We start from the raw sequence: 27,500 nt of genomic DNA, 5'->3' as shown, positions 1-27,500 counted from the left end.
TCATAAACTTCCTAAAATAACCTCTTCATTTTTAAATGCATTTTGAAAGGTTAACTTCTGATTTATTTGATACAAATCTCCGGATCGAAAAAAAAAAAATCAGTTCTGTTAATGGCTTTTTTTCACAATGACCTTTGCTACTGAGCTACAAAATTACCATTTTGGCAACTGTAAAAAAAAAAAGTAAATTAAAACTAATTCTAAAAAAAAAAAAAAAAAAAAAAAGCAATAAATAAAATAAGCAAACAATATAAATAAAAAGTGATAGAATTAACATAAAAATAAATAAGCAGAAAAAAATAATGAATAAAATAAAAAAGCCATAAAATAATAAATAAAGAAACTATAAAAAGATATGAATAAAAATAAATACATGGAAAAAAAAAAAGCAATAAATAATAAAAAAAAAAATTACTTTGGCTGGCATTTCAATCCAGATAAAAGAGAATAGGTTAATCATGAAATATAAGAACCACTGGTCATATATAAGTGAGATTAATGAAGTTAATTATTCAGATCATTCCGGAAAAGGCTACAATGGTCATTTTTGGCCAAGATCAAAGCGATCAACAATTCGCCCTAATTGCTTTAACCTTTATTTGTCACAAAAATATTTAATTTTGTCCTTTCAGTGCTAAACTCACTGCCGCTGGTATAATTACAAGCGAAGACCAATAAGAAATTCATTATTTTGCAATTCTTCGCATTATTTTCGTGTAGCGCAGTAGTTGCCGACACCGCAGTGGAGATAAAAAAAAAAAAAAGACAAAGTGTTTTAATTAAGTTTATAGTGCTCTGACCCTCTGGTTTTAGCTGCAGAGTTGGATTGAGTTTACTTTAAAATGAAGCAAGTGTCACAAGAGAATCAGCATGACAGACTGGGAACTGTAATTTAGTATCAGGATGCAAGTGACAAGCACAAGCCTGCAGTTCTCTGTCACTGCCCATAGAGGGCGCTCCAGCTTATGATTTTGAATACATTGGCACTGAACAAAGGCTGAATTGCAAAGTCTATTCTGTCCTTCTCACTGCAATCCTCATTACAACCCAGTTCCTTTCCCCTTCCCATCTCCACATTTTCACTTCCAGCCTCTCCACATCTCCAGATCAATGGATGCATACATCTGACTCTGAGCACACATACACTGCTGGTGGACTAGTAACAAGTGAGAGCTTTTAACCTGCCTTGTTTTTGCAAGCGAAAGAGAAAGGGATCCATCAGCTTATACTGGATTTTTTTTTTTTCTATTCTTTTTCTCTTTTTTATTTTTTTCTTAAACAAATATATATTTTTTTCTTTTTTTTTTTATTGCAGCTTTATTTTTTTTATATATTTTATTTTTTATTTTTTTGCAATGTGGCAATGGAAGTAATTACCAAGATTTCCTACATTGGGATATAAATTCTTCTTCAAGGATTTTGGGATCTTTTCTTTTTTTTTTTTTGGATGGATTTCACTTGGACCTTGAGTTAGTTTCTTGGATTTAGAAGCTTAAACTGCACTGGACAGAAAATTAAGTTTGTGTGCTATATATAGGAAAATACAATATTCTAACCTACTTCTACCCTTCCAAAAATAACTGAGCTGTCCATGTGTGCAGGGCTCACTGTGCAGCTTTCCAGAGGTGTTTGCTGAAATATGGAGAATTGTCTTGGATTGTTTGCACTACCAAAGCTGCTCTATGTCATCTTCGCCTATACATTGCATACCCCCCATCTATCACTAGCTGGTAAGTGCTGAATGTATATGAACCTATTTCTTTCCTATGATACTGTATGAATTGCTCTTCTTTATGTCTCCCAGGAGCTATTTAATTTCATGTTCTGCACTTTCTTTTCCTTACAAGACAGATTTTGGATTTATTTGATTCATGCATTTGCTGCAGTGTTTTATATAAAGCAAAGATGTGAATCACATACATAGTAAGAACCTTCAAAAAAGAAGAGGGGGGGGGGTATCATGCACCTGAAGGTCGGAATGAATAAATTACACCCCTCACCCTTGAATTTCCTTGATTTTTTTTATTAAGACACTAAAAATATAGCTAGGATGTAATGAATGTATATTGCAGACCACTTCCCCCTACATTAACATGAGCAAAGTGGGGAGGGGTGTGGGGGGGTGGTAATTGCTCTTCCATATTCATATAGTGTAGGTTCAGAGGATCAAGTGTCAAGGTTGCAAATCTTAAGATTGGAGGAGGTGGTGGTAGTGGGGGGGGGGGGTGTATAGTAAGATGTGATGTGTTAAAGTGCATTAGTGCAATGAATAGGTGCAATGTTAAGTTCCATGTGCAGTTGGCTGTGATCTGTGCATGGTTTATGGAGAGAGTCAGGATTTAATGCTTTGCTGCCCTAAACGTGCATTGCAATCAGATTGCTAGGGGCTTGCTGACATAGTAGTAGTGGTGTTTGGAGGAGGCTTGCATTATAGGGCTCTGCAATCTTCCACCACTATGCTGGTACTAAGATAGTAGACACATTATTAAGGTTATAGGCTTATACCTCTGCTCTGGAGGGCACAGCTGTGAGTACTTAGAGGAAATGTCAAGATAAATCAGCCAGTAATAGGGCTAGAAATACCCTAAAAAAAAATCCCTGCATTCAATGGCATAACATGCTGGGACTTATAGTGCCCAACACAACAGCCACAGGTTATCCTATGTTGAGTCTACAATGTGGTGCTGAATGGACAGCTCCAAAAAGCGTTGTAACTCTGAATGTGGGCACCATGCAAATCCCATATAAAAGAGGGTGTTAGAAAATGATTTGATCCATGCCCAGGGGTGTAGCATCTTAAATGCAAAAGTTAAGGACCCCCTCTCTGTAATGCAATGGATGGCAAGCAGAGTTTAAGGCAGTGCTATCACCAGTGGCCTCTGCGCATTAATGTCTCTGCTCTGGAAACCAGGGGGCTGAAGAATTAATAGTAGTGAATGGAGAGAAGCAGCAGGAGATCTTCAGATGAGGAGTAACTATAGGGGTTATAATTAGGGATTACTTCACAAGGGATCTTATGGATTGTGGAGTCTTCTATCTGATTATCCTCCATAATTATCAATACATTATAGGAGCCGCTAATGATTACAGGGGGAAATTCCTTTAATATTGATATTCCAGATAACCTGATAAACTTGCACTTTATAGAAAAATGTCATATAATGTGGAAACTGATAAAATAATTGGATGGAAAGCTCACAAAAACTCTGCAGACACGTCAGATTTAATGTCGGGTTTTAATTAGCGGTGTTTTTTTTGCAAAAGTTTTATAGAACTTTTCATGACATCTGATGATCTAGGAACTATTAACTGCCGGATTAGAGGAATTTTATTATATATTTAGGTATGCATTTTCATTTAATACTTTGAATAGACAAGATTCTAGGAACATTTCAGATGCTGGTTGATTTTTAATGCATTTGTCCAGCCCTCCTCCACCCATCCATTGTGATAGGTAACAAGCTGCTTGATTTTTATAGAATTGGCTGAGAGATGTAGTTAGTTGTGCTGGTGCTGGATAAATCAGCACTGACATGTCTCAGCATCTGTTATACCCTGCTTACTGGTGCTCACTGTGTACAGCAGGGCTCATGCCAGCATTATTTATTGGGATGTTTGGGTGGCAGATGGGTAACAATGGGATCAATAAGTGATGTCTGCTCCCAAATATTCTGATGTTCATTCTCAGCAATTGCAAACTGCAGGGTTCAGGCAATGAGCTAATCATATGATTGCATATGTAAGAATCCCTGGGTTTTATGAATCAGTGTACCCCAGCTGAGCAATAGGAAATGTGCTGGAGATTTATGGGAAAATCAAATGCATTTCTAAGGATGTGGCTGCATTAATGGCTGGATCCTATTACTGTCTCACTTGCATTGGCTGCAATATGGGAAATATGCTGGTAGTGTAATTAAGGTCACATTATGTATTGGTGTAATACCATGGTAGCTGGCATCCTACTTGTTATTGTGCCCAGGAAACCAAAATGCCCAACTATCTCTATGGGTATTAAAGGCTGTGGAAAACATCATAAGGGGAGCAGCAGTCAATTAAAATAAACTTTCTCCTTGTACCCACTTTTTGCTGAAGGTGGTTGCATTGCATGTATAAAACCAAACAAGAGCCCCCCAGGAAAGGATGCCCTCCTCTACCTAAAAGGAGAGGAATGTTCCCCCTAGTGTCTGACAGATGGCATGTAAGGGGCTTCCATCACCCATTTATATCCATGTTGTATGAGTATTGGTGGCCAAGTGACTTTCTGGAGGACTAGTACTCCACTGTCATTAATTAGCAGCCAAAAAACATGGGAGCATTTACTGTTTTTTTTGCATTTAGTCCTGTTGTCAGTGTTCACTCCTGTAGGGCGGATTAGAGCCCCATTTCCTGATATACAAACCGCCCCATGGCTGCTTATTACCGCCCTGGGGGGATAGCTGGTGTTTGCTTGATGTTTGGGACTAATGATCTTTTGTAGCACCTCCATAATAGACCATTTCAGTTGGAGGATGGGGGTGTCTTTATATTAATCACACACTAATTGATATTGTAATGTGAGGATCTGGTCTCTTTAGGGGGTATAAAACTGAAAAGGAAAGTTTATATAGGTAACAGATGGAGTTCACTAGGGGGTCACAACAGTTTGTCTTTAATGACCAGAATAGAGCAGCAGTGCCTTTACTGAAGCAGATTCAGCAATATAAGGATGAAGACAGAATTACGGTCTGAAATAAATTATTACATTACAGAATTAATTAGCAATTCTGAGTTCATAGGACTGTAAGACTACAAGACTCAATTCAACATATAACATCGATATACAATAATATAATATGCCATGTGCTAAAGGCATTAGGTTCAAAGAGCAAGAAATAGCGCCACTATTGGCCACAGGCAGTGTCTGGTACTGCAGCTTCTCTCTATGTATATATGTATACTTATCTCAATGTTATTACAATATACATAGACTTGCGCAGAAGTCCCGGCACTTCCAGCCTTGGCTGCTATCAGTGAGGTTATTAATGGTCGTCTGAGGAAAGTTCTGCCGCTGAATGCACTTGGGCAAATCATCAAGATTCACTGCTGGCAGCTCCTATGTAATCACCGCTGAGCTGTTAGTGCACCTGGAATGAAGACTAGTGGGATCCAGCTACCTCACATTGTGCCGCCCCACACCATAATCCCAGGAGCAAGACTGGTGTAACTTGCCTCATTAATGTCTCCTCATGGCATTGCCCATGAGGTCTCCAGACCAGTCTCCGGCTATCATTGCTTCCAAAACAAAAGCTGAACTCATTGCTGAAGAACATAGACCTCCATTCCATAGACCTCCATTGCTTCATTCAAGTCTCTCGTCTCCATCTGAAGACCACATTGACAATGGCATGAAGAAGCTTTTACGAGGGAACATCACACCGGTCCTTCTCCAGGAATTATGGTGTGGGGTGGTATAATGTAGAGTTGCCATTCTCCTCTAGTCTTTATTCCAGCTGCACTAACTGCATTGATTTGATTTGGTGGTAGAACCAGTGATACGTCCATTGGTCTATGGATACCAGGAGCCATTTTGCAACACGACAACCCCAGGTCACATGTTGCTGGAGTTACTGTGAGCAGCCTGCATGTCTTAAACGTGCCCCCATGGCTGCAGTGTCTCCGGACTTGTCTCCCATCGAGCACATCTAGAACATCATTGGTCGGTGAGTACACAGGAGCTGCCAGCAGTGGATCTTGATGATTTGCCCAAGTGCATTCAGTGGCACAACATTCCTCAGATGACCATTAATAACCTCAGTGATAGCAGCCGAGGCTGGAAATGCCGGGATTTCTGCACACAAGTTCAGACTCCAGACTGAAAAAATCGAGAAAATTTGAAAATGTTGTTTCCAGTTTCCATCATTTGAAGATCAGTGACGTCTCCATCCCACTTTTTCTTCTTGGTGTTGAAATTTCAATGTTGCGGATTGTGTGCAGTATACATAATGTTACTAGTCCTTGGTATATACATGTATATACTTCTTCATTTGCTGTGTGTTGTAATTCAAGCCCAGGTCTCAGGCACCATGTGGCAGCTGCGTTGGGAGGATGGGGGGCTTTACTACTTCATGCAGCATTCCTATCCTCCCTGCTTTAGAGCTGGAAAACAGCAGCAGATCTCCATGAATCAATTCTATATATTTCATCCATTGATGTGCTACATTATAACAATGCTCCTTATATATAAACCCCAATAAGAACTGATACAATGCATAGATGTTGATAGATTCACCCAGAGATCAGACAGTATAAAACGACCTCAAAAATGAGGAGTCTACATGTGATCTGTTGTTAGAGTCCAATTAAAGGACGACTCTGGGGAAAGTCATAGCCTCCGCTATGTTTTCTCACCTGATTTTTGTAGGGTTTAGAGGGGTTGTCCAGTGGGTAATGATGTGGAAACCTATATGCAAACTTTTAGGAAAAGTTCAAGAGGCTTCACACGTTTGCCAGTTTTGATCAAATCAGGGAGTCGATCGATCAGAGACAAGAGAACACAAGCAATTCTGTGTCCCAGACTCCTCTGAGTCTCAGATGCCTGGTCACATATCTTTATTACCATCAAAAAGATAAGGAAAAAGGGGAATGTCTTTACAGGCTTTACCTAAAAAGGAATATTTAAGTTTGGGAAAAACAAGGTTGTAAATCATGTCTTCTGCTGCATTCCTTAAGAGGCTGGTTATATCTAGTTTTAATATACTTTCATAACAAAGGAAGGCTTTAATACATCTGTATATCAGAGACAACACCCTGCTTTATGAATAACACTTATAAAGCTAATATTAAAATACAAAATTATCAAAGATATATGAATTGTCTAAATAATAAGCAAAGTCTAAATATTTACCATAACAATACATTTTGTTTACATAGGGTTCAGAATAGGTAAAAAAACAACTCGCTGGTCTCCTACCACTCCCATTCTGATGCTGCAGCTATGGAATCCTCACTGAGGGACATGTGACCACTGCAGCTAATCACTGGCCGCTTCTGTGACTTGCTTCAAGCAGTGATTGGCTGCAGTGGTCACATGTCTAAGAGTTAGGAAATTGTTGCTGAAGTAGGAAGTAGAAAATAAAAGGAGGACAGGGTAACATCAGAATGGGATCAGCTGAGTATTAATGCATTAATTATCCCTTCTGTCAATTTTGAAATTATTTTCAGGTTTTTGTAAATATGTCTGCCTTCTGGTGAACCACAGTAAATGTTAAGATATCAGATTTGCGTGGCAGCATGACAAATCAGGGATGTTCGTGGGCCGAGCCGATTTTTTGGCACGAACAAGCCGGAACCCCGAACACGAAACCGAATTTGAAATGTCGATCAAATTCGCTCAACATTAGTCATAGGAAGCTGAATAAAATGACACCTTGATTCTAATGTCTTATTCTAGAGAAATCCATATTTTTCTCAATATGCAAATTGAGCTGGTAAGATCTACGGGCCGGACATAGATTTCCCTGAGAATCTGCCTCCAGAGCTTATTCTAAATGAAATGGGGCGTTACCAGTGTGAGACATGTAATGACTAACAGTCTGCTCTCATGATGTCTCACACTGGTAACTCCCCCTTTCATTTAGAATAAGTTCTGGAGGCAAATTATCAGGGAGATCTATGTCCGGCCCATAGATCTTAACAGCTCATTTGCATATAAGAAAAATGTGGATTTCTCTGGAATAAGACATCACATCGCAGAGATCAAGGTATCGTTTTATTCACCTTCCTATGAGCTGCATGCCCATTTAGACCGGTTAGGAGGGACGATCCTACTGTTACATTCCCTTTCAGAACTGTATCTATGTCTTTACAGTTTTCTGCTTACAATTAGAAATTATTTTAAGAACTACTGATTGATGTGATTTGATAAAATCTCCCTGTATGGAGTTTTGGCCAAGGAATTAGGTTGGATTATAAAGGCAGAATGGTTTTGTTGTGCTGGTAAACTATTAATTTTAGGTTTGGGTGAATGTGCCATATATCATCCTACGAAAGCCTTGGATGGTAAATACTATATCACACATGCACTAGTGTGTTTGCGGGGGCTTCTCACTATTGGACTTGTGCCATCCTGCAATGTGGCCCCTTGAATGCCGCCCATACAGTGCAGACATTTGTGAGGCAGTGATAAGAGCGACGGCCGGCGTACCGCCTGCAGAATAATAGGACCATCTGCCGCCTCCCTCCTATGTAGATATATGTTACACACAAAATCCTGTCATTACTCTCATTTAAACATTGATAAATTCGGTCTTTAAAAATCAATTTGGGAAAAATGGAAAATCTCAGGTTTGGCGTCTCAATCCTTGGGATTGTTTGGAATGGATGATGCGATTGTCCGCAGGGACGACGACTTCATTTTAGATTTTAAACATTTTGATGCAAATTGAAAAAAATTTAACTGGATTTCAGAACTTGTTTGTGGGGGAGGGGAATTAAGCCTCACAGTTGAAGGATCATAGTTGCATGTAAAAGTTTGGGCACCCCTGGTCAAAATTACTGTAATTGTGAAGAGTTTAGCAAGTTATTTTATTATTATTATTATTATTATTAATTTATATAGCGCCATTGATTCCATGGTGCTGTACATAAGGAGGGGTTACATACAAAATACAGATATCACTTACAGTAAATGAACTAACAATGATAGACTGGTACAGAGGGAAGAGGACCCTGCCCTTGCGGGCTTAAATGCTACAGGATGGGGAAGTAGACAGTAGGTGGGGGGTTGCAGCAGCTTTGGTGTTGGTGAGGTGCGGGTCCGGTGGTGTTGAGGAGGCAGCGGGGTCATGGCAGGCTGTAGGCTTTCTTGAAGAGATGGGCTTGTGGTGGATAGTTGGACGTGTTGGGGCAGAGAATTTCAGAGGACGGGGGATATTCGGGAGAAACCTTGGAGGAGATTGGGTGAGGAACGAATAAGTGTGGAAGAGAGAACGAGGTCTTGGGAGGAGCAGAGATTACATGAGGGAAAATATCGGGAGATTAGTTCAGAGATATAAGGAGGAGAGAGGTTATGGATGGCTTTGTAGGTCAGTGTTAGTGGTTTGAACTGGATACGATGGGCAATTGGGAGCCAGTGAAGGGATTTGCAGAGGGGGGTAGCAGAGGAGTAGCGAGGCGAGAGATGAACTAGTCGCACAGCAGAGTTAAGGATGAACTGGAGGGGTGCGAGAGTAGTCACGGCGGGAGTTGATGAGGGCATGCGCAAGCAGTTTAGTAGATTGAGGGTTGAGGAAAGGACGGATTCTGGAAATATTTTTGAGCTGGAGGCGACAGGAGGTGGCGAGAGCTTGGATGTGGGGTTTGAAGGACAGGGCAGAGTCAAGGGTTACTCCGAGGCAGCGGATTGCCCGTACAGGAGAAAGCGTGGTGTAATTTATTGTGATAGAAAGATCAGGTGGGGAAGATATGGGAGATGGAGGAAAGATGATCAGGTCAGTTTTGTCCATGTTTAGCTTGAGGAAGCGAGAGGAGAAGAAGGAGGATATGGCTGATAGACAATCTGGGACTCTGGACAGCAGAGAGGTGACGTCTGGGCCAGAGAGGTAGATCGGAGTGTCATCAGCGATTAGGTGGTACTGGAAGCCATGGGAATTTATGAGTTGTCCCAGGCCAAGGGTATAGATGGAGAAGAGTAGGGGTCCTAGGACAGAGCCTCGAGGGACTCCAACAGAGAGAGGGCGGGATGAGGAGGTAGTGTGGGAGTGGGAGACACTAAATGTGCTGTTGGAAAGGTATGAGGAGATCCATGATAGGACAAGGTTATTGATGCCTAAGGGAGAGAGTATCTGTAGTAGGAGGCAGTGGTCAACTATGTCAAAGGCAGAGGACAGGTCTAGAAGGAGGAGTATAGAAAATTGTCTGTTAGCTTTGGCTATAAGCAGGTCATTAGTAATTTTGGTCAGGGTAGTTTCAGTGGAATGATGGGGACAGAAACCATATTTTAGGTTGTCAAAGAGAGAATTAGATGAGAAATGGGAGGAAAGTTCAGCGTGAACATGTTGCTCAAGGGGTTTGGAAGCAAATGGGAGCAACGATATGGGGCGATAGCTTGACGTAGCGGTTGGGTCGAGGGATGGCTTTCTGAGGATAGGTGTGACTGTGGTATGTTTGAAAGCAGAAGGGAAGGTACCAGAGGTTAGTGATAGGTTGAAGAGGTGGGTTAGGGCCGGGAAAGGTGTGGTTGGGGAGAAGGTGGGATGGGATGGGGTTGAGGTCACAAGTGGTGAGGTGTGATTTGGAGAGAAGGCGAGTAAGCTCTCCTTCAGTGATGTTGGAGAGGGAGGTTATGAGGGAAGGGCAATGGTCTGGAAAACAAAGGGGTTGTGGTGGTTGGACTGTAAAGACTTGCCTTGTTTGGTTGATATTATTTTTGAAGTGTGTGGCAACCTCCTCAGCAGTGATGAGGGAGGCCGGAGGGGCAGTGGAGGGCGGAGGAGGGAGTTAAAAGTGTTGAATAACTGTTTGGGATTGTAGGATAAGGAAGATACAAGATTAATGAAATAGGCTTGTTTAGCAGAGGTGAGGGCTAATTTGAATGTGAGTGTTGCTTGTGTGAATGCAGTGAAGTCATCATGTGAATGTGTTTTCTTCCAATGCTGCTCGGCAACCCTGGACACTTGCCAAAGCTTTTTGGTGAGGTTATTGTGCCAGGGTTGTCTATTGATTTGTCGCACTCTGCTATGCACCAGAGGAGTGACTGCATCAATAACCAATGTGAGAGTGGCATTGTAGAAAGCAGTGGCGCTGTTTGTGTCTTGGAGTGAAGATATGGATGTCAGTGGTAGAACAGAAGTTCAAAGAACCTCGGCACTCATTCGTCATTTGCAAGAGAAAATTAATTGATTTTGTGGAACAAATCTGCACACAGAAATAACACCAAGACGTTTCGGTCTTAACGACCTTCTTCAGTTGACGGATAGATCTGCGGGAGGTGTGAGCAAAAATTGGGTCCCAATGGGGCTGCCTGTTGAGAAGCGCTAAGGGGCATGGACATCGCAACGCGGTCTCCACCGCTAGTTTTCTGCGGTGGTGTGCCAGTTGCTGGACATGGGTGACAGGTGAGGAGGACAGGGATGAGAAAGTGAGTAGATGGTGGTTAGATAGGGGGAGAGGGGAGGTTGTGAAGTTAGATAGGGAGCAGTGATGGGTGAAGATAAGGTCTAATGTATGTCAAGTTGAAGATGAAATGACCTCTCAAAGGCTTAAAGTTAAAGATGACACATTTCCTTTGTATTTTAGGCTAAAAATATATCTAATTATCTATATTGTCATCTTTTACATTTTAAAAATTACAAAAAGGAAAATAGGCCGATGCAAAAGTTTGGGCACCCTCATGGTCAGTACCTAGTAGCGCCCCATTTTGAAAGTATCACAGCTTGTAAATGCTTTTTGTAGCCAGACAAGAGTCTTTCAATTCTTGTTTGAGGGATTTTCATCCATTCTTCCTAGGAGAATTCTTCCAGTTCTGTGAGATTCCTGAGCCGTCTTGCATGCTCTGCCATTTTGAGGTCTAGCCACAGATTTTCAATGATGTTCAGATCAGGGGACAGTAAGGGACATTGTAAAACCTTGTGCCTTTTGAGGTCGTCTATTGTGGATTTTGATGTATGTTTAGGATCATTATCCATTTGTAGAAGCCATCCTCTTTTCAACTTCAGCTTTTTTACAGATGGTGTTATGTTTGCATCAAGAATTTGTTGAAATTTCATTGAATCTATTCTTCCCTCTACCCATGAAATGTTCCCCGTGCCATTGGCTGTAACACAACCCCAAAGCATGATTGATCCACCCCCATGCTTAATGGTTGGGGAGATGTTCTTTTCCTGAAATTCTGTGCCCTTTTTTCTCCACACATACCTTTGAACACTGTGGTTAAAGAGTTCTACTTTAACCTCATCTATCCACAGGACTTGGTTCCAAAATGCATCAGGCTTGTTTAGATGTTCTTCGCATACTTCTGATGCTGAATTTTATGGTGAAGAGAAGATGCAGGAGAGATCATTTCATATTCAGCTTGCTTAACTCTTCACTATAACAGTAATTTTGACCAGGGGTGCCCAAACTTTTACATGCCATTGTAGGTCTGTCTTAGAATCTGGTGCATACGCAGAATGTACCCATTAGGGCTTGTTCAGACTCACGTCAAACAATCAAACAGCACGCTGACCAATGGTAATCAGTAGGATTGTTCACATTTTTTGATTTCTCACATGGACCAAGTGTGAATAGATGGCAGTCTGCACTATTCTCTTCCAAGTATTGGATGAGACTCACCCATTCAAGTTTATAGGTGCAAAGAAAAATCGGATCCCGCACTAATCATCTGAGCAGAATCAGATTTTTTCGGATGCTTCGTCATTATTAAATAGGAAACTGTATTCTATCTTATACATTTTAAACTGTTGATGTATAAAATCGGATGCCGCACGGGCGTAAAAAGCAGACACACGGATGACAATATAGATGGAAATCTCACCTCGACTGACTCCGGACTTAAACTTCATAAAACAAGCACAGGCCATAACCGAGTCCCATTTGCAGGTGTGCAGAGGTAGTGGCCACCATCAAGACAGCATGTTCATTTAGCATCGCTCATTGGATGTGAATGTGAACAGCCACACCACCCATATATCATTGAGCATCATGTCACTGAATCTCCTCCAGGTTGTCCCCCCACCCCAATTCCTATAAATGCTGCTGGGATATGTCCATCTCGTCACCTTTGCGACTACCATTTTTGAGCTTAATTTTGCACAATGCTTATGACATACTGAATGCTGCTGCACAGGGCACAGCTGGTTGCCTCTCCTGTGCATCTGTGTCTTTCCAGCATCCCGCTCCATCCTGAGCTTGGTTGGTGGCTGCCGCATCTATACATCGTTATACCAGTTCTTGGAAACACATGATGGGCCACATAATCAGTGATGTTCTCCTAATGTTGGATACAGAATGATATCTCCCTTCTTGTAAAGTGATAGCACATCTCTATGATGTTTGGATGTCTTGTCTCTGGGACCGTCATAGATCCTGCGAAATGCTGTTATAGTGGTGCCATATTCACAGTTTCTTTTCCCTGCAAATTATTACCCCAACCACTCGGTTGTGCAAGGGAACAGGACAAATTTAGCTCCTTGCACATTCGGGTGGCTGAGAGCACCGCTGTGCAAGTAAAAGCTAGAACGAGACACCGGCACTGCTCCCCTTATTATCTGGATTGGTGGGGGGTCCCAGAGGTCAGATACTATACCCTCAGATCATAAAGTGATGTTATATCCTGGAGATCTGGGTACAACCATAGCTGTAACTAAAAGAGTGCCTAGCTGACATTGGTGGGGATGGAGATGACATCTTGAGTTAACTCTGCCCGTCAGCACAAATGTGATTCCACAGAAAAAACCTTTACCATGTTTGCTCGATGCCTTGCTCGCCCATCTGTCACATTGTAATGCACGCTGCTCACTTTGCTGTGCATTTCTCAATTGAAATCATCTGTCACCCAGAGCTGACATCTCCTGGGCAGTGCCCACTTCTCATCAGCGATGATGGGTATCAGCAGCGGAGGTTTTCTTCCTGCAGGGAGATGCTGCTATTTAATCAATAAATACAATATGTCTGCCCCGCCGGCTCACGCTCACACCTTACTACTCACCGCTGCGACCTTCCCTCCTTAACATTCCCGGCCAACTCTCAATGCTGGATAATTTTTTACACTTCCTTCAATGCCATTTGTAATGATATATAGTTTTATAGATATTTTTGAGCAGAATTATCTAACATAATCCAAGGACTTTGTGGGGCTTGATGTTAGAAACAAGGATTCTCTATAAGCAACATATACTGTATTTGGGATCCGAAGAACTGCTCAATATCAGCAATCATTGAAACCTGTAATGAGGCCCTTTTAGCCAATCATGTGCATGTGCAATTTATTGTATTAGGGTCTTTGCACCCCCTTAAGATCCAGGATCAGGATGCAACTGCTTCTATTACATCCCATCAAGCCATGCCACTGCTGGTAAGGAAATTAAAGGGGTTAGATCACAATTTATCATTACATTTTTCTATTAGATCAGGATGAATAAAATACTTTTTTAATTGGAATTATTTAAAAAAAAATGCTTCTGTGTGTAGATATTACTGTTACATACTTGTTATGCCGCCCCCTGGTGTTCTTTTGATTCTCTCTCAAGGCGTCCACCTTATGGGCAGTCACTTGGTGGTCACACATGCTCAGTAGCTCAGTTACATCACTTGGATCCTTTTGCAGCGTGAGTTTTAATATTGTGGAGATTAACAAATAAGAATCAGTGGGGTAGAGGTGGCTTATTCCCATGAGATGGACACGTCTTGGACATCTTGGACGTCTTGGACATCCATCAGAGGTGGTGCCAGCCACTACATCTATAGAAGGTCAAAAGTCAACTATCAATGGAAGTTTTGGAAAAAAAATAAGCATGAAGAGGTCAACTCCATCCACATTGGAAGTAGTGTCCATCTCATATGCGGGGTCAGCAAGCAACTATACTGGGGGTCTCACATGTAGGACTCTCGCGTTTCAGACTTTTGTGACACATTTAAGTGACTAAAGTGACAAAACACCTATTCCAGTATAATATAAAAACGTATCAATCATTTACAATGTACATCATTGCAAAAATAATAACTGTATTAATAAATATTAAAAGATTTACATCATGATATCATAAATCTAAAAAAAAAAATGGGAATAAAAAACATAAAGGATGACATACAGTACATAGGTAAGGGTATCAAATTTTGAGCACAAGGATCTGTGTCAATAGTAAATATTAAATAAGTACAAAAAATGGGTTAATGAGCAACAACTGAGCATGCATATAATATACACCTATACATGTAACAACAATAATAAAGACATAATCATTCACAAGTATAATGTATAATGTATGGAACATATTTACCAAAAAACTATGAGGATAACCACACCCCGACGCACGTTTCGCCTGCTGCTATCTCAAGGGGATGTTTATCAGCAGGATAAAGCAGCAGGCGAAACGCACATCAGGGTGTGGTCATCCTTATAGTTTTTCCTGTGTGAATGGAACAGTAGAGAGCATGTACGACCACTATTCCTATAGAAAGTAAAAGCGCAGTGGTGGCACATGCTCACCAATGAACTATTCACATGAAAAACCCTGCTTTCATAAATTGGTGGGGATCCCAGTGATCAGACCCCCAGTAATCATATAAACTTATCAGCTATTCTGGACAGGTGAAATATGTTGTTCATGTGAACGCTTTTTAATTGGCTTCTTTTGAAATATAATATAGAATAACAGAATGTGGGTGAAATATTAGGGGCCTTAAAGAAGCATTCTTCCACCCATCAAAATTTATATCCTTTTAATACATTGCAGTCGTCTTATCATACAACACTGCATACTTACAATTGCTCATTTTGCCTTTCTAGTCAGTTAATTCTTCTCTTTTCCATTAGATCTATGACATCACGAGATTGAAAACTGACTAGCTGAATCCTTCTAAGCTCTATGTAGAAACAGGAGGTCAATTTTCCCTGTATGAGTCATGAATCACTGCAAAAGTCCCTGACAAGGGGGAGGAGGGAGCAGCTGGGTCAGGAGTTGAAGAGGGGAGTGATAAATGAAGGGAAAGGAGACTTCCTTCTACATAAAGCAGAGAAAAGGGTGGAAAGGCAAAATGAGCAATTGTAAGTACACAGTGCTATATAATATGATGACCTCAATATATTAAGAGGATAGAAACTTTGATGGGAGGAGGAAGAATGTCTTCAGAGCTTTGTGTGAATGGGGCTAGCTGATGGGCTCATTTAAATATATAGTCCAGCCCCCTTCTCTGTTATGGCCGATATATTGGCAAAGAAGGGAGCTACTGAGTCACTCAGCCAGCCCCCTTCACACGTAGCCCAAATGATGTGTTAACTAGAGATGAGCGGATCAGGCAAAATTTGAATTTGCCTTTTCACTTGGATTTTAGTAGACTTGATTCTCGGAGAAGTTATTCTCCTCAATTTTAATGTCCTTTAGCATGCTCTGGGGTCTCTCCAGATCTCAGAGCATAATAAACTTAATATGTAAAAAAATAAAAAAAATCTATATACAGTTATATGAAAAAGTTTGGGCACACCTATTAATCTTAAGCTTAATGTTTTATAAAAATTGGTGCTTTTGCAACAGCTATTTCAGTTTGATATATGTAATAACTGTTGGACACAGTAATGTTTCTGCCTTGAAATGAGGTTTATTGTACTAACAGAAAATGTGCAATCTACATTCAAACAAAATTTGACAGGTGCATAAGTATGGGCACCCTTATCATTTTCTTGCTTTAAATCCTCCTACCTACTTTTTACTGACTTACTAAAGCACTTTTTTTGGTTTTGTAACCTCATTGAGCTTTGAACTTCATAGCCAGGTGTATGCAATCATGAGAAAAGCTACTTAAAGTGGCCACTTGCAAGTTGTTCTCCTGTTTGAATCTCCTCTGAAGAGTGGCATCATGGGCTCCTCAAAACAACTGTCAAATGATCTGAAAACAAAGATTATTCAACATAGTTGTTCAGGGGAAGGATACAAAAAGCTGTCTCAGAGATTTAACCTGTCAGTTTCCACTGTGAGGAACATAGTAAGTAAATGGAAGAACACAGGGACAGTTCTTGTTAAGGCCAGAAGTGGCAGGCCAAGAAAAACATCAGAAAGGCAGAGAAGAAGAATGGTGAGATCAGTCAAGGACAATCCTCAGACCACCTCCAGAGAGCTGCAGCATCAACTTGCTGCAGATGGTGTCACTGTGCATCAGTCAACTATACAACGCACTTTGCACAAGGAGAAGCTGTATGGGAGAGTGATGCGAAAGAAGCTGTTTCTGCAAGCACGCCACAAACAGAGTCGGCTGAGGTATGCAAAAGCACATTTGGAGAAGCCAATTTCTTTTTGGAAGAAGGTCCTGTGGACTGATGAAACCAAGATTGAGTTGTTTGGTCATACAAAAAGGCGTTATGCATGGCGGCAAAAAAAACCAGCATTCCAAGAAAAACACTTGCTACCCACAGTAAAATTTGGTGGAGGTTCCATCATGCTTTGGGGCTGTGTGGCCAATGCCAGCACCGGAAATCTTGTTAAAGTTGAGGAACGCATGGATTCCACTCAGTATCAGCAGATTCTTGACAATAATGTTCAAGAATCAGGGATAAAGTTGAAGTTACGCAGGGGATGGATCTTTCAGCAAGACAATGATCCAAAACACCGCTCCAAATCTACTCAGGCATTCATGTAGAGGAACAATTACAATGTTCTGGAATGGCCATCCCAGTCCCCAGACCTGAATATCATTGAACATCTGTGGGATCATTTGAAGAGGTCTGTCCATGCTCGGTGACCATCAAACTTAACTGAACTGGAATTGTTTTGTAAAGAGGAATGGTCAAAAATACCTTCATCCAGGATCCAGGAACTCATTAAAAGCTACAGGAAGCGACTAGAGGCTGTTATTTTTGCAAAAGGAGGATCTACTAAATATTAATGTCACTTTTCTGGTGAGGTGCCCATACTTATGCACCTGTCAAATTTTGTTTGAATGCAGATTGCACATTTTCTGTTAGTACAATAAACCTCATTTCAAGGCAGAAACATGACTGTGCCCAACAGTTATTACATATATCAAACTGAAATAGTTGTTGCAAAAACACCAATTTTTATAAAACATTAAGCTTAAGATTAATAGGGGTGCCCAAACTTTTTCATATAACTGTACTCCCCGCTCACCTCTCCGACCCCTCCGTTACTCACCGGCACCCGTCCGGTCATCGTCACATCTTTTGATCCCCACCACTCACACTGGAATCTTCAGGCATCTCAGGTTGTGCTCTTGGGCTCTTCCACGGTGACCTTACTGCGTGAATGCGTAGAACTTATCTGTGCCCATGAAAGTCGGAAGTCCCGTCACAGCTTAGAATGCCCGTAAATTCCAATGCGAGGGGCAAGGGGATCAGAAGATGAGTCGAGGAACTGATCGGTGGAAGTGCGCACCGGTAGGGGCAGAGAGGTGAGCAGTAAGGTGAGTATAAGGATATTTTTATTTTTTTAACCTTTAAAAGGTCTATTATGGTTTAGAAAAATGGAAGCAAATTACAAAAATAATGTGCATTTTGGCAAATGCCAATTTTTTGTAAAATTCAAGTAGAATTTAATTTCACTTGAATTTATTCGCTCGTCTCCAGGGTTAACCCCTTCCTGTTTTGAATACAAGCCAGCAGTAGAGCTAACGGGATTGGCACTGATATCGGGAGATTGAGACTCCTTAGTAAGTTCTGTGTATTTCAAAGGCTTCTAAACATATTGTTTTTAAGTAGATGACCCCTTTAAATGCGAAACACCAAGTCTGAATGAAAAGTTGGCTTTCGAGCCTCCCTGCTGACATTGGGATGATAATATTTTTATGATGTTATTCATAATACATATTGTGATACTTCACTCCCAGGGATAAAAATGAATAATTCATGACCACAACTAGGTGTCTTTAGGATTAGAAGCCAGTTTTTATCCTTGGTATTCCAGAGCCATGTCTGCAACTAAAAATGAATTTGATGTACTCTCTGTTCCTTTTATAAATATCTTTCCGACATATTAACAACCCGACTGTGTAAAATGGTTGTCAAAGGTCATCCTAAATTAAAATATGTAAAATATGGGAACAGTTGTTAGAGTTAAGCAAAGTGTTCGACGGGCATTAATCTATTAGAGTACAAGTCTGTTACTGCGGAATTTTGGTAATTAGGAGATACGTGAAGGACCAACAGCCATCTGGCTCATCAACAAAAATTGGGTCACTAATGAATTGGAGACTGATGTCTTGACATATCCAATCATTAACGCGAATATTGTGTACTGATGACTGTTGCCTTGTGAGGACCCTGCTAGGAACATAGGAGTTGTGCAATGAATGGATAAAATCCCAGCTCTAAAAAGTTTCAAGACTTGATAAGAACATTATGTGTCATTTACAAATTTGTGTATTTTTGTCTTTTCTTTTATTATGTTGCCAATATCTTACTTATCCCATCATTGGATTTTGATATTAAAAGAGGCATTCACTTGATGAGATGATCTCAAGATGATCTTCTGCTGGAACCTGAAGTGTTTGTTTTCCCTGCAGTGCCACCCCAGGACAAATGGAGCATTGCACAGTTCTCAAGCACCTTACCATTTCACGCGTGGGCACATTGGGTCGTCCAGAGTCAGAAAGACTCTTTATGCTGTAACTTCCCTCCATAACTTCCCTCCATTTTTTATATCTACCCTCCAGTGTTGAACAAGAGACCCCTTTTTTAATTCTCCAGTAGGATTAGATTAGAATGTGTTTGATTAGAATGTGATCCGATTTTCTCAAATGTAGGGAATAAAAAAAAAAAATTCTCCATTCTCCATCCGAGTGCGGTCTGATTTTATCCAAGGACAGATAGACATGAATGGTCAAGTGAAATCTGATAATCGGATGCAACTCATGCATGTTGCATTTTTTTTCCTCGATCCGAGGAAAAACTCTGACATGTGCGTGGCCCCGTAGAATAACATGGGGACAAGTGCTATCCGTCAAAAAAATGGATAGCTCTCATCCAATTTTTATGTTCGTCTGCACGAGGAATTTTCAGTAATTAGCTTTAGCGAATCTGGAGTTTTTGGAGACCAAAGGTTACCGCGAGAAAATAGGCTGCATCAAAAAAAGGTTTGACAATGACTTTGACAGGAGATTTCTTTAAAAATAGAAAACAAAAACATTTGTTGACTGATCATTCCTATGAAAATTTTACGAAACAGATTAAAAAAATGTGGCTTTTTTTCAACCCCTTAAGATTTAACGGAGTATTTCTAGACACATGAATCTGAAATATAGGGATTTGTTTTTCAGTAAATATGGATGACAACCCCTGACGGAAATGTAGAGTTTAGCAGCTAAATACATAGAAATAGATAAAAAGAAATTAATATATTTGTATCATTTTTAATAACTTGACAGGAGAAATTCCTTTTGTGATTTGACAGTATTCAGTTTATGGACCTTAAATAAGGATTATCAATAATTTTACAAATGATTTTCAGAACTGGAGGTCTCTTATTAGAGGTCTTCGGTGCTTTCTTGGAGATACACATTACTGCTGCCTAGCTACAAAGCTGGTTCTTAAATGTTTTTTCTTTTAATGGCCTTCAGCTCGATCTTGAGCCATAATGGATGAACGATCTGTAGGAAGATCGATCTTGTGCAAGCCTAGATAGGTTCACAAGGATCTTCTCCGCCATTATCTTGATAGTATCAAGCCATAGGGTTGCTGGTTGTATTCTTTGCCTTTTTCCTTGTATTCTTCCAACCATGATGTCCTTCTCCAATGATTGCTCTTTTCGTATAATGTTTCCAAAGTTGTAGCTTGGTGATCCTAGCTTCGAGTGACATGTCTGATTTGATTTGTTCCAAAATTGATTTGTTTGCTCCTGTTGCTGTCCATGGTAGTGATAACATCCTTTTCCAACACCACATTTCATGGGCATCGATTCTTCTTCTGTCTTGCTTCTTTGTACGAGCCGTGTCTTCATCGCCAGTGAAATCTTCCTCGATTTGAAGACCTTACCCAGTGACTTCATTGTTGATTTGCCCATAGTTAGTCTCGTATTGACTTCGGATGTCGTCACTGCATCTTGAGTGATCATTGATCCGAGTAGGTTGAAGTCCTTTACAACTTCCAGTTCTTCACCGTCCATCTGAAATGTGTCCCGGTCGTACCCGGTAGTAGTCAATATTTTTGTCGTCTTTGTGTTGAGTAGCAGTCCCATGTTTGAGCTTTGCATCTTGGCACTTATCGACCATCATAAGTCCTTCATTTCATCTACTCTTGCTGCTATTAATGTTGTATCGTCTGCATATTTAAGATTATTGACGATTCGTCCAGCAATATTGATTCCTTCTTTTTTGACAAGTCCGGCCTTCCTCAAAATATCTTCTGCATATAAATTGAAGAGAAATGGTGACCGGATGCAGCCTTGTCTGATGCCTCGCTCTACTTTGAACCATTCCATATTGCTGCGTTCCTTAACATTAGCTAATTCCAACTCACTGGGAGATCATATCTGACTATATAAGACTTGAATGTCCGACCATAAAAAAAACAAAAGCTGAAAACTACTACAGTTGGTCAACCATATCTGTAGATTGGACATTACAGCTTCACTAGAAAGACCCACAAGAGAAAAGAGCATTTGGCATGGTTCTTGGACAAAAAAAAAAAAGGTTAATGTAGGTTCTCAAAAAAGTCTAATTAAAAAAAAAAGTGAAAAAAAATTGGAAGTTATAGAATGAAGTTGCTTTTAGATTTCTTTCTTAAAGTACGGTGTAAAGAGTTAACGAGAGCCATCTCCAACAGAGAAGTAAAAGTCTCAACTCTCCTTGCAGTAATTCTCTTGGCTGCGAAGCCCAATTCTTAAAAGGCTGATATTCTGCCACCTATGAAGAAAGCAGAAACGTACTGTTAATACATAATTCATTGTGTTCTTTACAGTCTTGGAAGTCTACCATGAAAGTGCCTTGATAGGGTAATTGGTAACATAAATGAATAGTGAGTTAAATGTATTTTCCTTTAGCTCTGAACCGAACAATGGACAAATGTTAAATGCGGACACAAATTGAAGATTTCCTTGCCTGAAGTCTAATTCCACTAAATGAATGTGATTTTATTGAGGGATCTCTACAGAAAGTTTTTAAGAAGTTGTACTTCATCAGCTCTGCCTGCCAGATTTGTAAGGCATGGGGGAAGTCAAAAATTCCAAAACATGTGGATCGGACAATTGTAACCTACTAATAAAAAAGTATAGCTTGTGATTGTCACGATTGTGACTGCGCGAGAGCTGCAACTTGAGGAATAGGTTTGATAATAATTGTCGAGGATGAGGTAGGCAATACTGAAATCCAACTTCTTGAAAGATGCCAAGGTAGGAATGGTGACCAATTTGGACGATAACACGTTATCAGGCTGCACTGCTGTCTTGAATAACCCTTAGGATCAAGATTAGCTGAGCATTTTTTATTTCCACAACACATGCAGTTGTTTTTTTTCATTTGAAGAAGACTAGTCCAGCATTGAAACGCGTTGTGGAAATAAAAACCGTTCAACTGATCTTGGTCTCAAGGATCCTTCATAATAACAGTGCAGCCTGATATCGTGGTATCGTCCAAAATTGGTCAACTATCCTGGAGGACATCATCCCCCAGCCACGAGGCAGCAGCTACTGATATGTTCAGATGTTCACAGGAGTTGTGCATGCACACAACCTGCTCAGTTGAGATGTTCATAGGAGTTGTGCCTGCACACAACCAGCTCAGTTGAGATGTTCATAGGAGTTGTGCATGCACACAACCTGCTCAGTTGAGATGTTCATAGGAGTTGTGCCTGCACACAACCTGCTCAGTTGAGATGTTCATAGGAGTTGTGCCTGCACACAACCTGCTCAGTTGAGATGTTCATAGGAGTTGTGCCTGCACACAACCTGCTCAGTTGAGATGTTCATAGGAGTTGTGCCTGCACACAACCTGCTCTGTTGAGATGTTCATAGGAGTTGTGCCTGCACACAACCTGCTCAGTTGAGATGTTCATAGGAGTTGTGCCTGCACACAACCTGCTCAGTTGAGATGTTCATAGGAGTTGTGTATGCACAGAACCTGCTCAGTTGAGATGTTCATAGGAGTTGTGTATGCACACAACCTGCTCATGTGAGCACTTCCTCAACTTTCCTTTGTACCCAAAAGGGTATCAAACGATGGTCTTGGGCACTTTTTTCCACTATAGTTTTTCTACCATGGTAGAAATGGTGCCATAGAAGAGGTGGTCCATATCAGAAAGCAACTTTTTGAAAGATGCCATGGTAGGAATGGTGCCATAAAAAAGATTGATCATCTCAAAATGAAACATTTAAATGGTACCACAGAAACATTTAAATGGTACCACAGAAGAGATGGGCAATATCGTAATGCAAATTTTTGAAAGATGCCATGGTATATATGATGCCATTGAAGAGATGGGCCATATTGGAGTGCAACTTTTTGAAAGATGCCATAATATATTTGATATCATAGAAGAGGTGGGCTATATCGTAATGCAAATTTTTGAAAGATACCATGGTAGGAATGGTGCAATAGATGAGGTGGGCCACATTGGAATGCAATTTTTTGAAAGATGCCATGGTATATATGATGCCATAGAACAGGTGGGCCATATCCGAAGGCAACTTTTTTGGAAGGTGCCATGGTATAAATGTCAATGAAGAGGTGGGCTATATCGAAATGCAACTTTTTGAAAGATGGCATGGTAGGAATGATGCCATAGATGAGGTGGGACATATTAGAATGCAATTTTTTTGAAAGATGCCATGGTATAAAGGGTGCCGGACAGATTTTCTTTAATAACTGTCTTAGCAATATTTTTCCTACTGCGTCTGGTCCTTTTTACTTACTTAATCCCTTCTCCTGTTGGTCTTTTTGGCCAACGTCTACATTATTCAGTCCTCCTCTCCCTTGTCCCCGTTTCCTTTATATTGTTTTTTTTGCTGTCTCTGTAAAAACTGGAACCTCCAAAGTGAGTTGTTAGGTTTTCTACAAAAACTATACCACCAGTGCCCTGTTCCTGGACATTTCTATTTTTTTTTTAATAGAGCCATAACTATGGTGTCACACCAGGTCTCCTAGATCCAGAAAGTCTCTCTCAACCTATATTAGGATACCAATGATATAAAATATAATTCTTTAGAGTTATAAAAACATGGCTGCTTTCTTCCCAAAACAGCGCCACACCATTCTACAGGTTGTGTGTGGTATTGCAGTTGAGCTCCATTGCATTGAATGGAATTCAGATGCAATATCACACCAAACCTGTGGCCAGGTATTATGCTATTTTTTGGGGAAAAATAGCCACCATGTTTTTCTTATCTGGTATGAAGGAGTGTTATATATGTTTGTCATCCTTATGAATTTTATCATAATATGATATTGATATTATTATTTATTTTAATACAGAGAATATAAAAAATATTTGTACAATTTTTGTAACTATGAAAGTTGATGGAAAAAATGGCTCAAAAAAGCAAAAATAATCCAATTAGTAAAAGTAGGAGTCATTTTAGTTTGGCGTTGTGACATCTATGGCGTTTAGTCGTCTCCTGGGCTCGTGATTTGCCAAAAAGAAGAAATGATTTAATAATTTTTTTAAAAAAAAATTCCAGGACTCTAAAAAAGGTTCTAGAAAAATCACAAAACAACTAAATAACACTCAAATATAGTTGCAAAAATACCAGCCAGTATATAAATCATTTCTGGCTATAAATCCCCTTAAAGTCTTGGATTTGCATGTAAATGGGGGAGGGGAGGATTTTATATCTCATTTTCCACATGTTATTATTGTAAAAAAAAAAAATAAATAAATGTTGCGAACACTAAAGAAATCATTATCCAAAGTATCAGACTTTTCAGGGCCAGATAAGTCCAACGGGATAATTGTACAGTTTTACTGGAACATCACTTTTTTTTTTAGGCTGACTTCACAATGGTGATCGGCCAAGCAGAACCAGCTTTTAAAGTAACTAGCATTAGAGGGAATCCAATTAAAATCCACTATTTCTGAAATAGTCCTAATTAAGTGCCCTCTCACCAGTCATTCAGAAAATCCCACTAATATCGCAACGCTGAACAAGCAAGTAGAAAACAGAAGACGTGAAATTATAAGAAAAAACAACATGAAAATACTCAGCTTAAAAAAAATCAACATGGGGGCGAGAGGTGTCACTTAGAATCTGAAGTATCTCCGTGAAACTACTGAATGCAAAAGGTAGAAGTGGAATTCTACAACTATTCACAGTCGGTTTATGCGTGTGATGTGAAACTTCCCCTTTGGTGTCACACTAGGTGAGGGAAAGACTAAGTGCACAACAACGAGAAGAGAGGGAGGAAGCCCAAACGCTAGGGAAAGGGGTAGTGGAGACCCTTAGGCAGATCTAATATCACCCAGACTACCCTAACGTTCCTAAAGAGGTTCTGCACCTATCGACGAGCAGGAAACCTAATCCCTGACTGCCCCTAGCGATAGGCCCTAGATAGGGAAGGGACAGGGTCAGCACTAATCAGCCCCCACTACAACTAAAGACAAACAGGTAAACAGACAAGGGAATACACTTAGCTTGAGAAGACACCAGAGAGATCACGCCAACTATCCTTCAAGGGAACTCCAAGAAGACACTTGCCAACTACTAGTACTTCAAGCCTGGTCAGAGGAAAATAGAGCTATCACTGGCAACTCTCTGGAGAGACTGAAGGTATTTAAACATCCAGCAAGGGGGTGTCAATTAGCAGCAGAATGTGAAGGTAACTGCTAGGTCCTAGAGTCAGAAAGACATCACTGCACTGCAGAGATGGAAGGATCAAGATGGTGCCTTCGGAGCCAAGCACAATGACCTTCTATAGCTGGATCCAGAACAACTGGCTGTCACACCTGACACCTCCGTGACATTTGGGTACTTTGATGCGTCACATAACCACTAGATTTCCTGATTGGGTGACCATGATTTGGATGCTTGCACAGGTATTTGCTACACAGAAGACCGGCTGTTTAATGTGCACAGACTTGTTTTAGGTCCCTCCCACTTTGGCAACAGAAACATGATACGATAAAGCAATAAACGATTTAGTTTTAAGATGTTGGACGTTTGATTTGTAGCAGTTTGTGAGATTGCGATCTGGGAAGTATGTTCATCAGTCAGCCAAATGTAGAGGAACCCTGAAGGTAAAGAGTAAGGGCAGGACATTAGACCATCGATTGACTACATGCAACCTGATCGTCAGCCTGTTTTTTTTTTCCACTCTAAAATAGTGCCACCCTTTCCTGTAGTTTGAGTCTGGTATTGCAGCTAGTGATGAGCGAGTATGTTCGGTTAACCCTTTCGGCGAGTATGCTCGGGCGACTACCGAGTATTTTCAGCGTACTCAGTGATATGGTTGAATCGCTCCCGTGTGCATGATTTTCGACTGTTTGACAGCTTTAATACATGTGAGGAATTTGAAAGAAACATGCACTCCTCATATGTATTAAAGCTGTCAAACAGTCGCAAATCATGCACACGGGAGTGATTCAAACATATCACCGAGTACGCTGAAGATACTCGGTAGTCGCCCGAGTATACTCGCTGAAAGGGTTAACCGAACATACTCACTCATCACTAATTGCAGCTAAGCTCTAAATTTTCGGTACTATCTGGAGGTAATTCCAGCTAGCATGCCATAAATCTCCATCACAGTGATGGCGTGGAGACAACAGCTATGGCTACATGATCACCAGCGGGGTGGGGGGGGGGTGTAGGGTTGTGATTGATGACGGGTAGAAAACTCTGATCCCAGCCATTCAACCATTGCAATTATTCCTGATTGATGTGATGACCAATAGAAGAGGCTTCCACGCGTTTCATTAGTCATAGCTAATGTTTTACACGGTCAATATGTGACATTTATAATACTAGTATGCAGGCTCGGACTGACCCACAGGAGAACCGGAGAATCCTCAGGTGGGCCCCCTCTTATATGAGCAGTACTTGGAACAATATACTTGAATCACTATGTACAGACAAAGGCAGCATCTTATTCATGTAACAATCTACCCAGTCCATTGTTATATAAATCAGTGATTGAGGGTAATGCCATATTTGTATGTAGTTGAAAAGTGGGGCCCTGGAGTTGGTTACTGGCGCCCCCTCGGCACCCCAGTCCGACACTACCAGTATGGATGAGAGCCCTCTGCGCTCCCTTAGGAATCAGTGCTGTGGTGTGAAGTATCTCTGCATCCCTATAGCACAAATGACCTGTGGGCTCGTCGCCTCCAATGTAGAAACCAGCACTGGTCCATGCTTGTCTTCCCTACACGAGACCAAACTTCTTCCCCTGTCTATTGTTACCGGTCCTAGGTGTAAAATCCCACCAGCCGCAACCACCTCCATTAACAATCGGTTGACAGTCAGAGTATTTGGAAATTACCCATACTGTGATCTATGGTGTAAATTAGTTTAACAAAGTGGAGCGCTGCGTCTTCATTAATAGCCGGGAAAGTAAGCGTGGAAGAGCGTTCCAGTCTGTCGTAGCTGCCGCTATGAAAAATGAATCTCCAATACACGTTCTGTTCCAGGACATCCACGGACTTGAGGTTAGAGAGGATTTCTAGGAATTATAGCACCTCTGTATACATGGTAGCAATTAAAATGCACAGGATTGGCAATGGAAGCTTCCATCAGCTCTATAGTAGACTGCCTCTCCATGTTATCCAGACTTGTTTCGGTAGTATGACACCATATGAAGCATATGAATCATGAGACATTTCCTTATACAGTGGGTACGGAAAGTATTCAGACCCCTTTAAATTTTTCACTCTTTGT

The 27,500-nt window shown here is 40.7% G+C and overlaps 1 protein-coding gene across 1 annotated transcript in view; it reads left to right on the top strand.

The window, feature by feature from the left end:
* Window positions 1-988: 988 nt before the first annotated feature.
* The window catches only part of DCC (DCC netrin 1 receptor), a 1,219,041-nt gene continuing 1,192,529 nt past the window's right edge, over window positions 989-27,500 (top strand). The window contains exon 1 of the mRNA XM_073681315.1: window positions 989-1,730. Coding sequence (XP_073537416.1) covers window positions 1,640-1,730 — 91 coding nt within the window. The 5' untranslated portion in view covers window positions 989-1,639. The remainder of the gene's footprint in view (window positions 1,731-27,500) is intronic.

The sequence above is a fragment of the Phyllobates terribilis genome, unplaced genomic scaffold (assembly GCF_046119375.1).
Source record: "Phyllobates terribilis strain yellow unplaced genomic scaffold, ASM4611937v1 Scaffold_1__5_contigs__length_1240528914, whole genome shotgun sequence".
Lineage (NCBI taxonomy): Eukaryota > Metazoa > Chordata > Amphibia > Anura > Dendrobatidae > Phyllobates > Phyllobates terribilis.
Note: the sequence above shows the minus strand (reverse complement) of the source record. Positions and strands in the feature narration are given on the sequence as shown.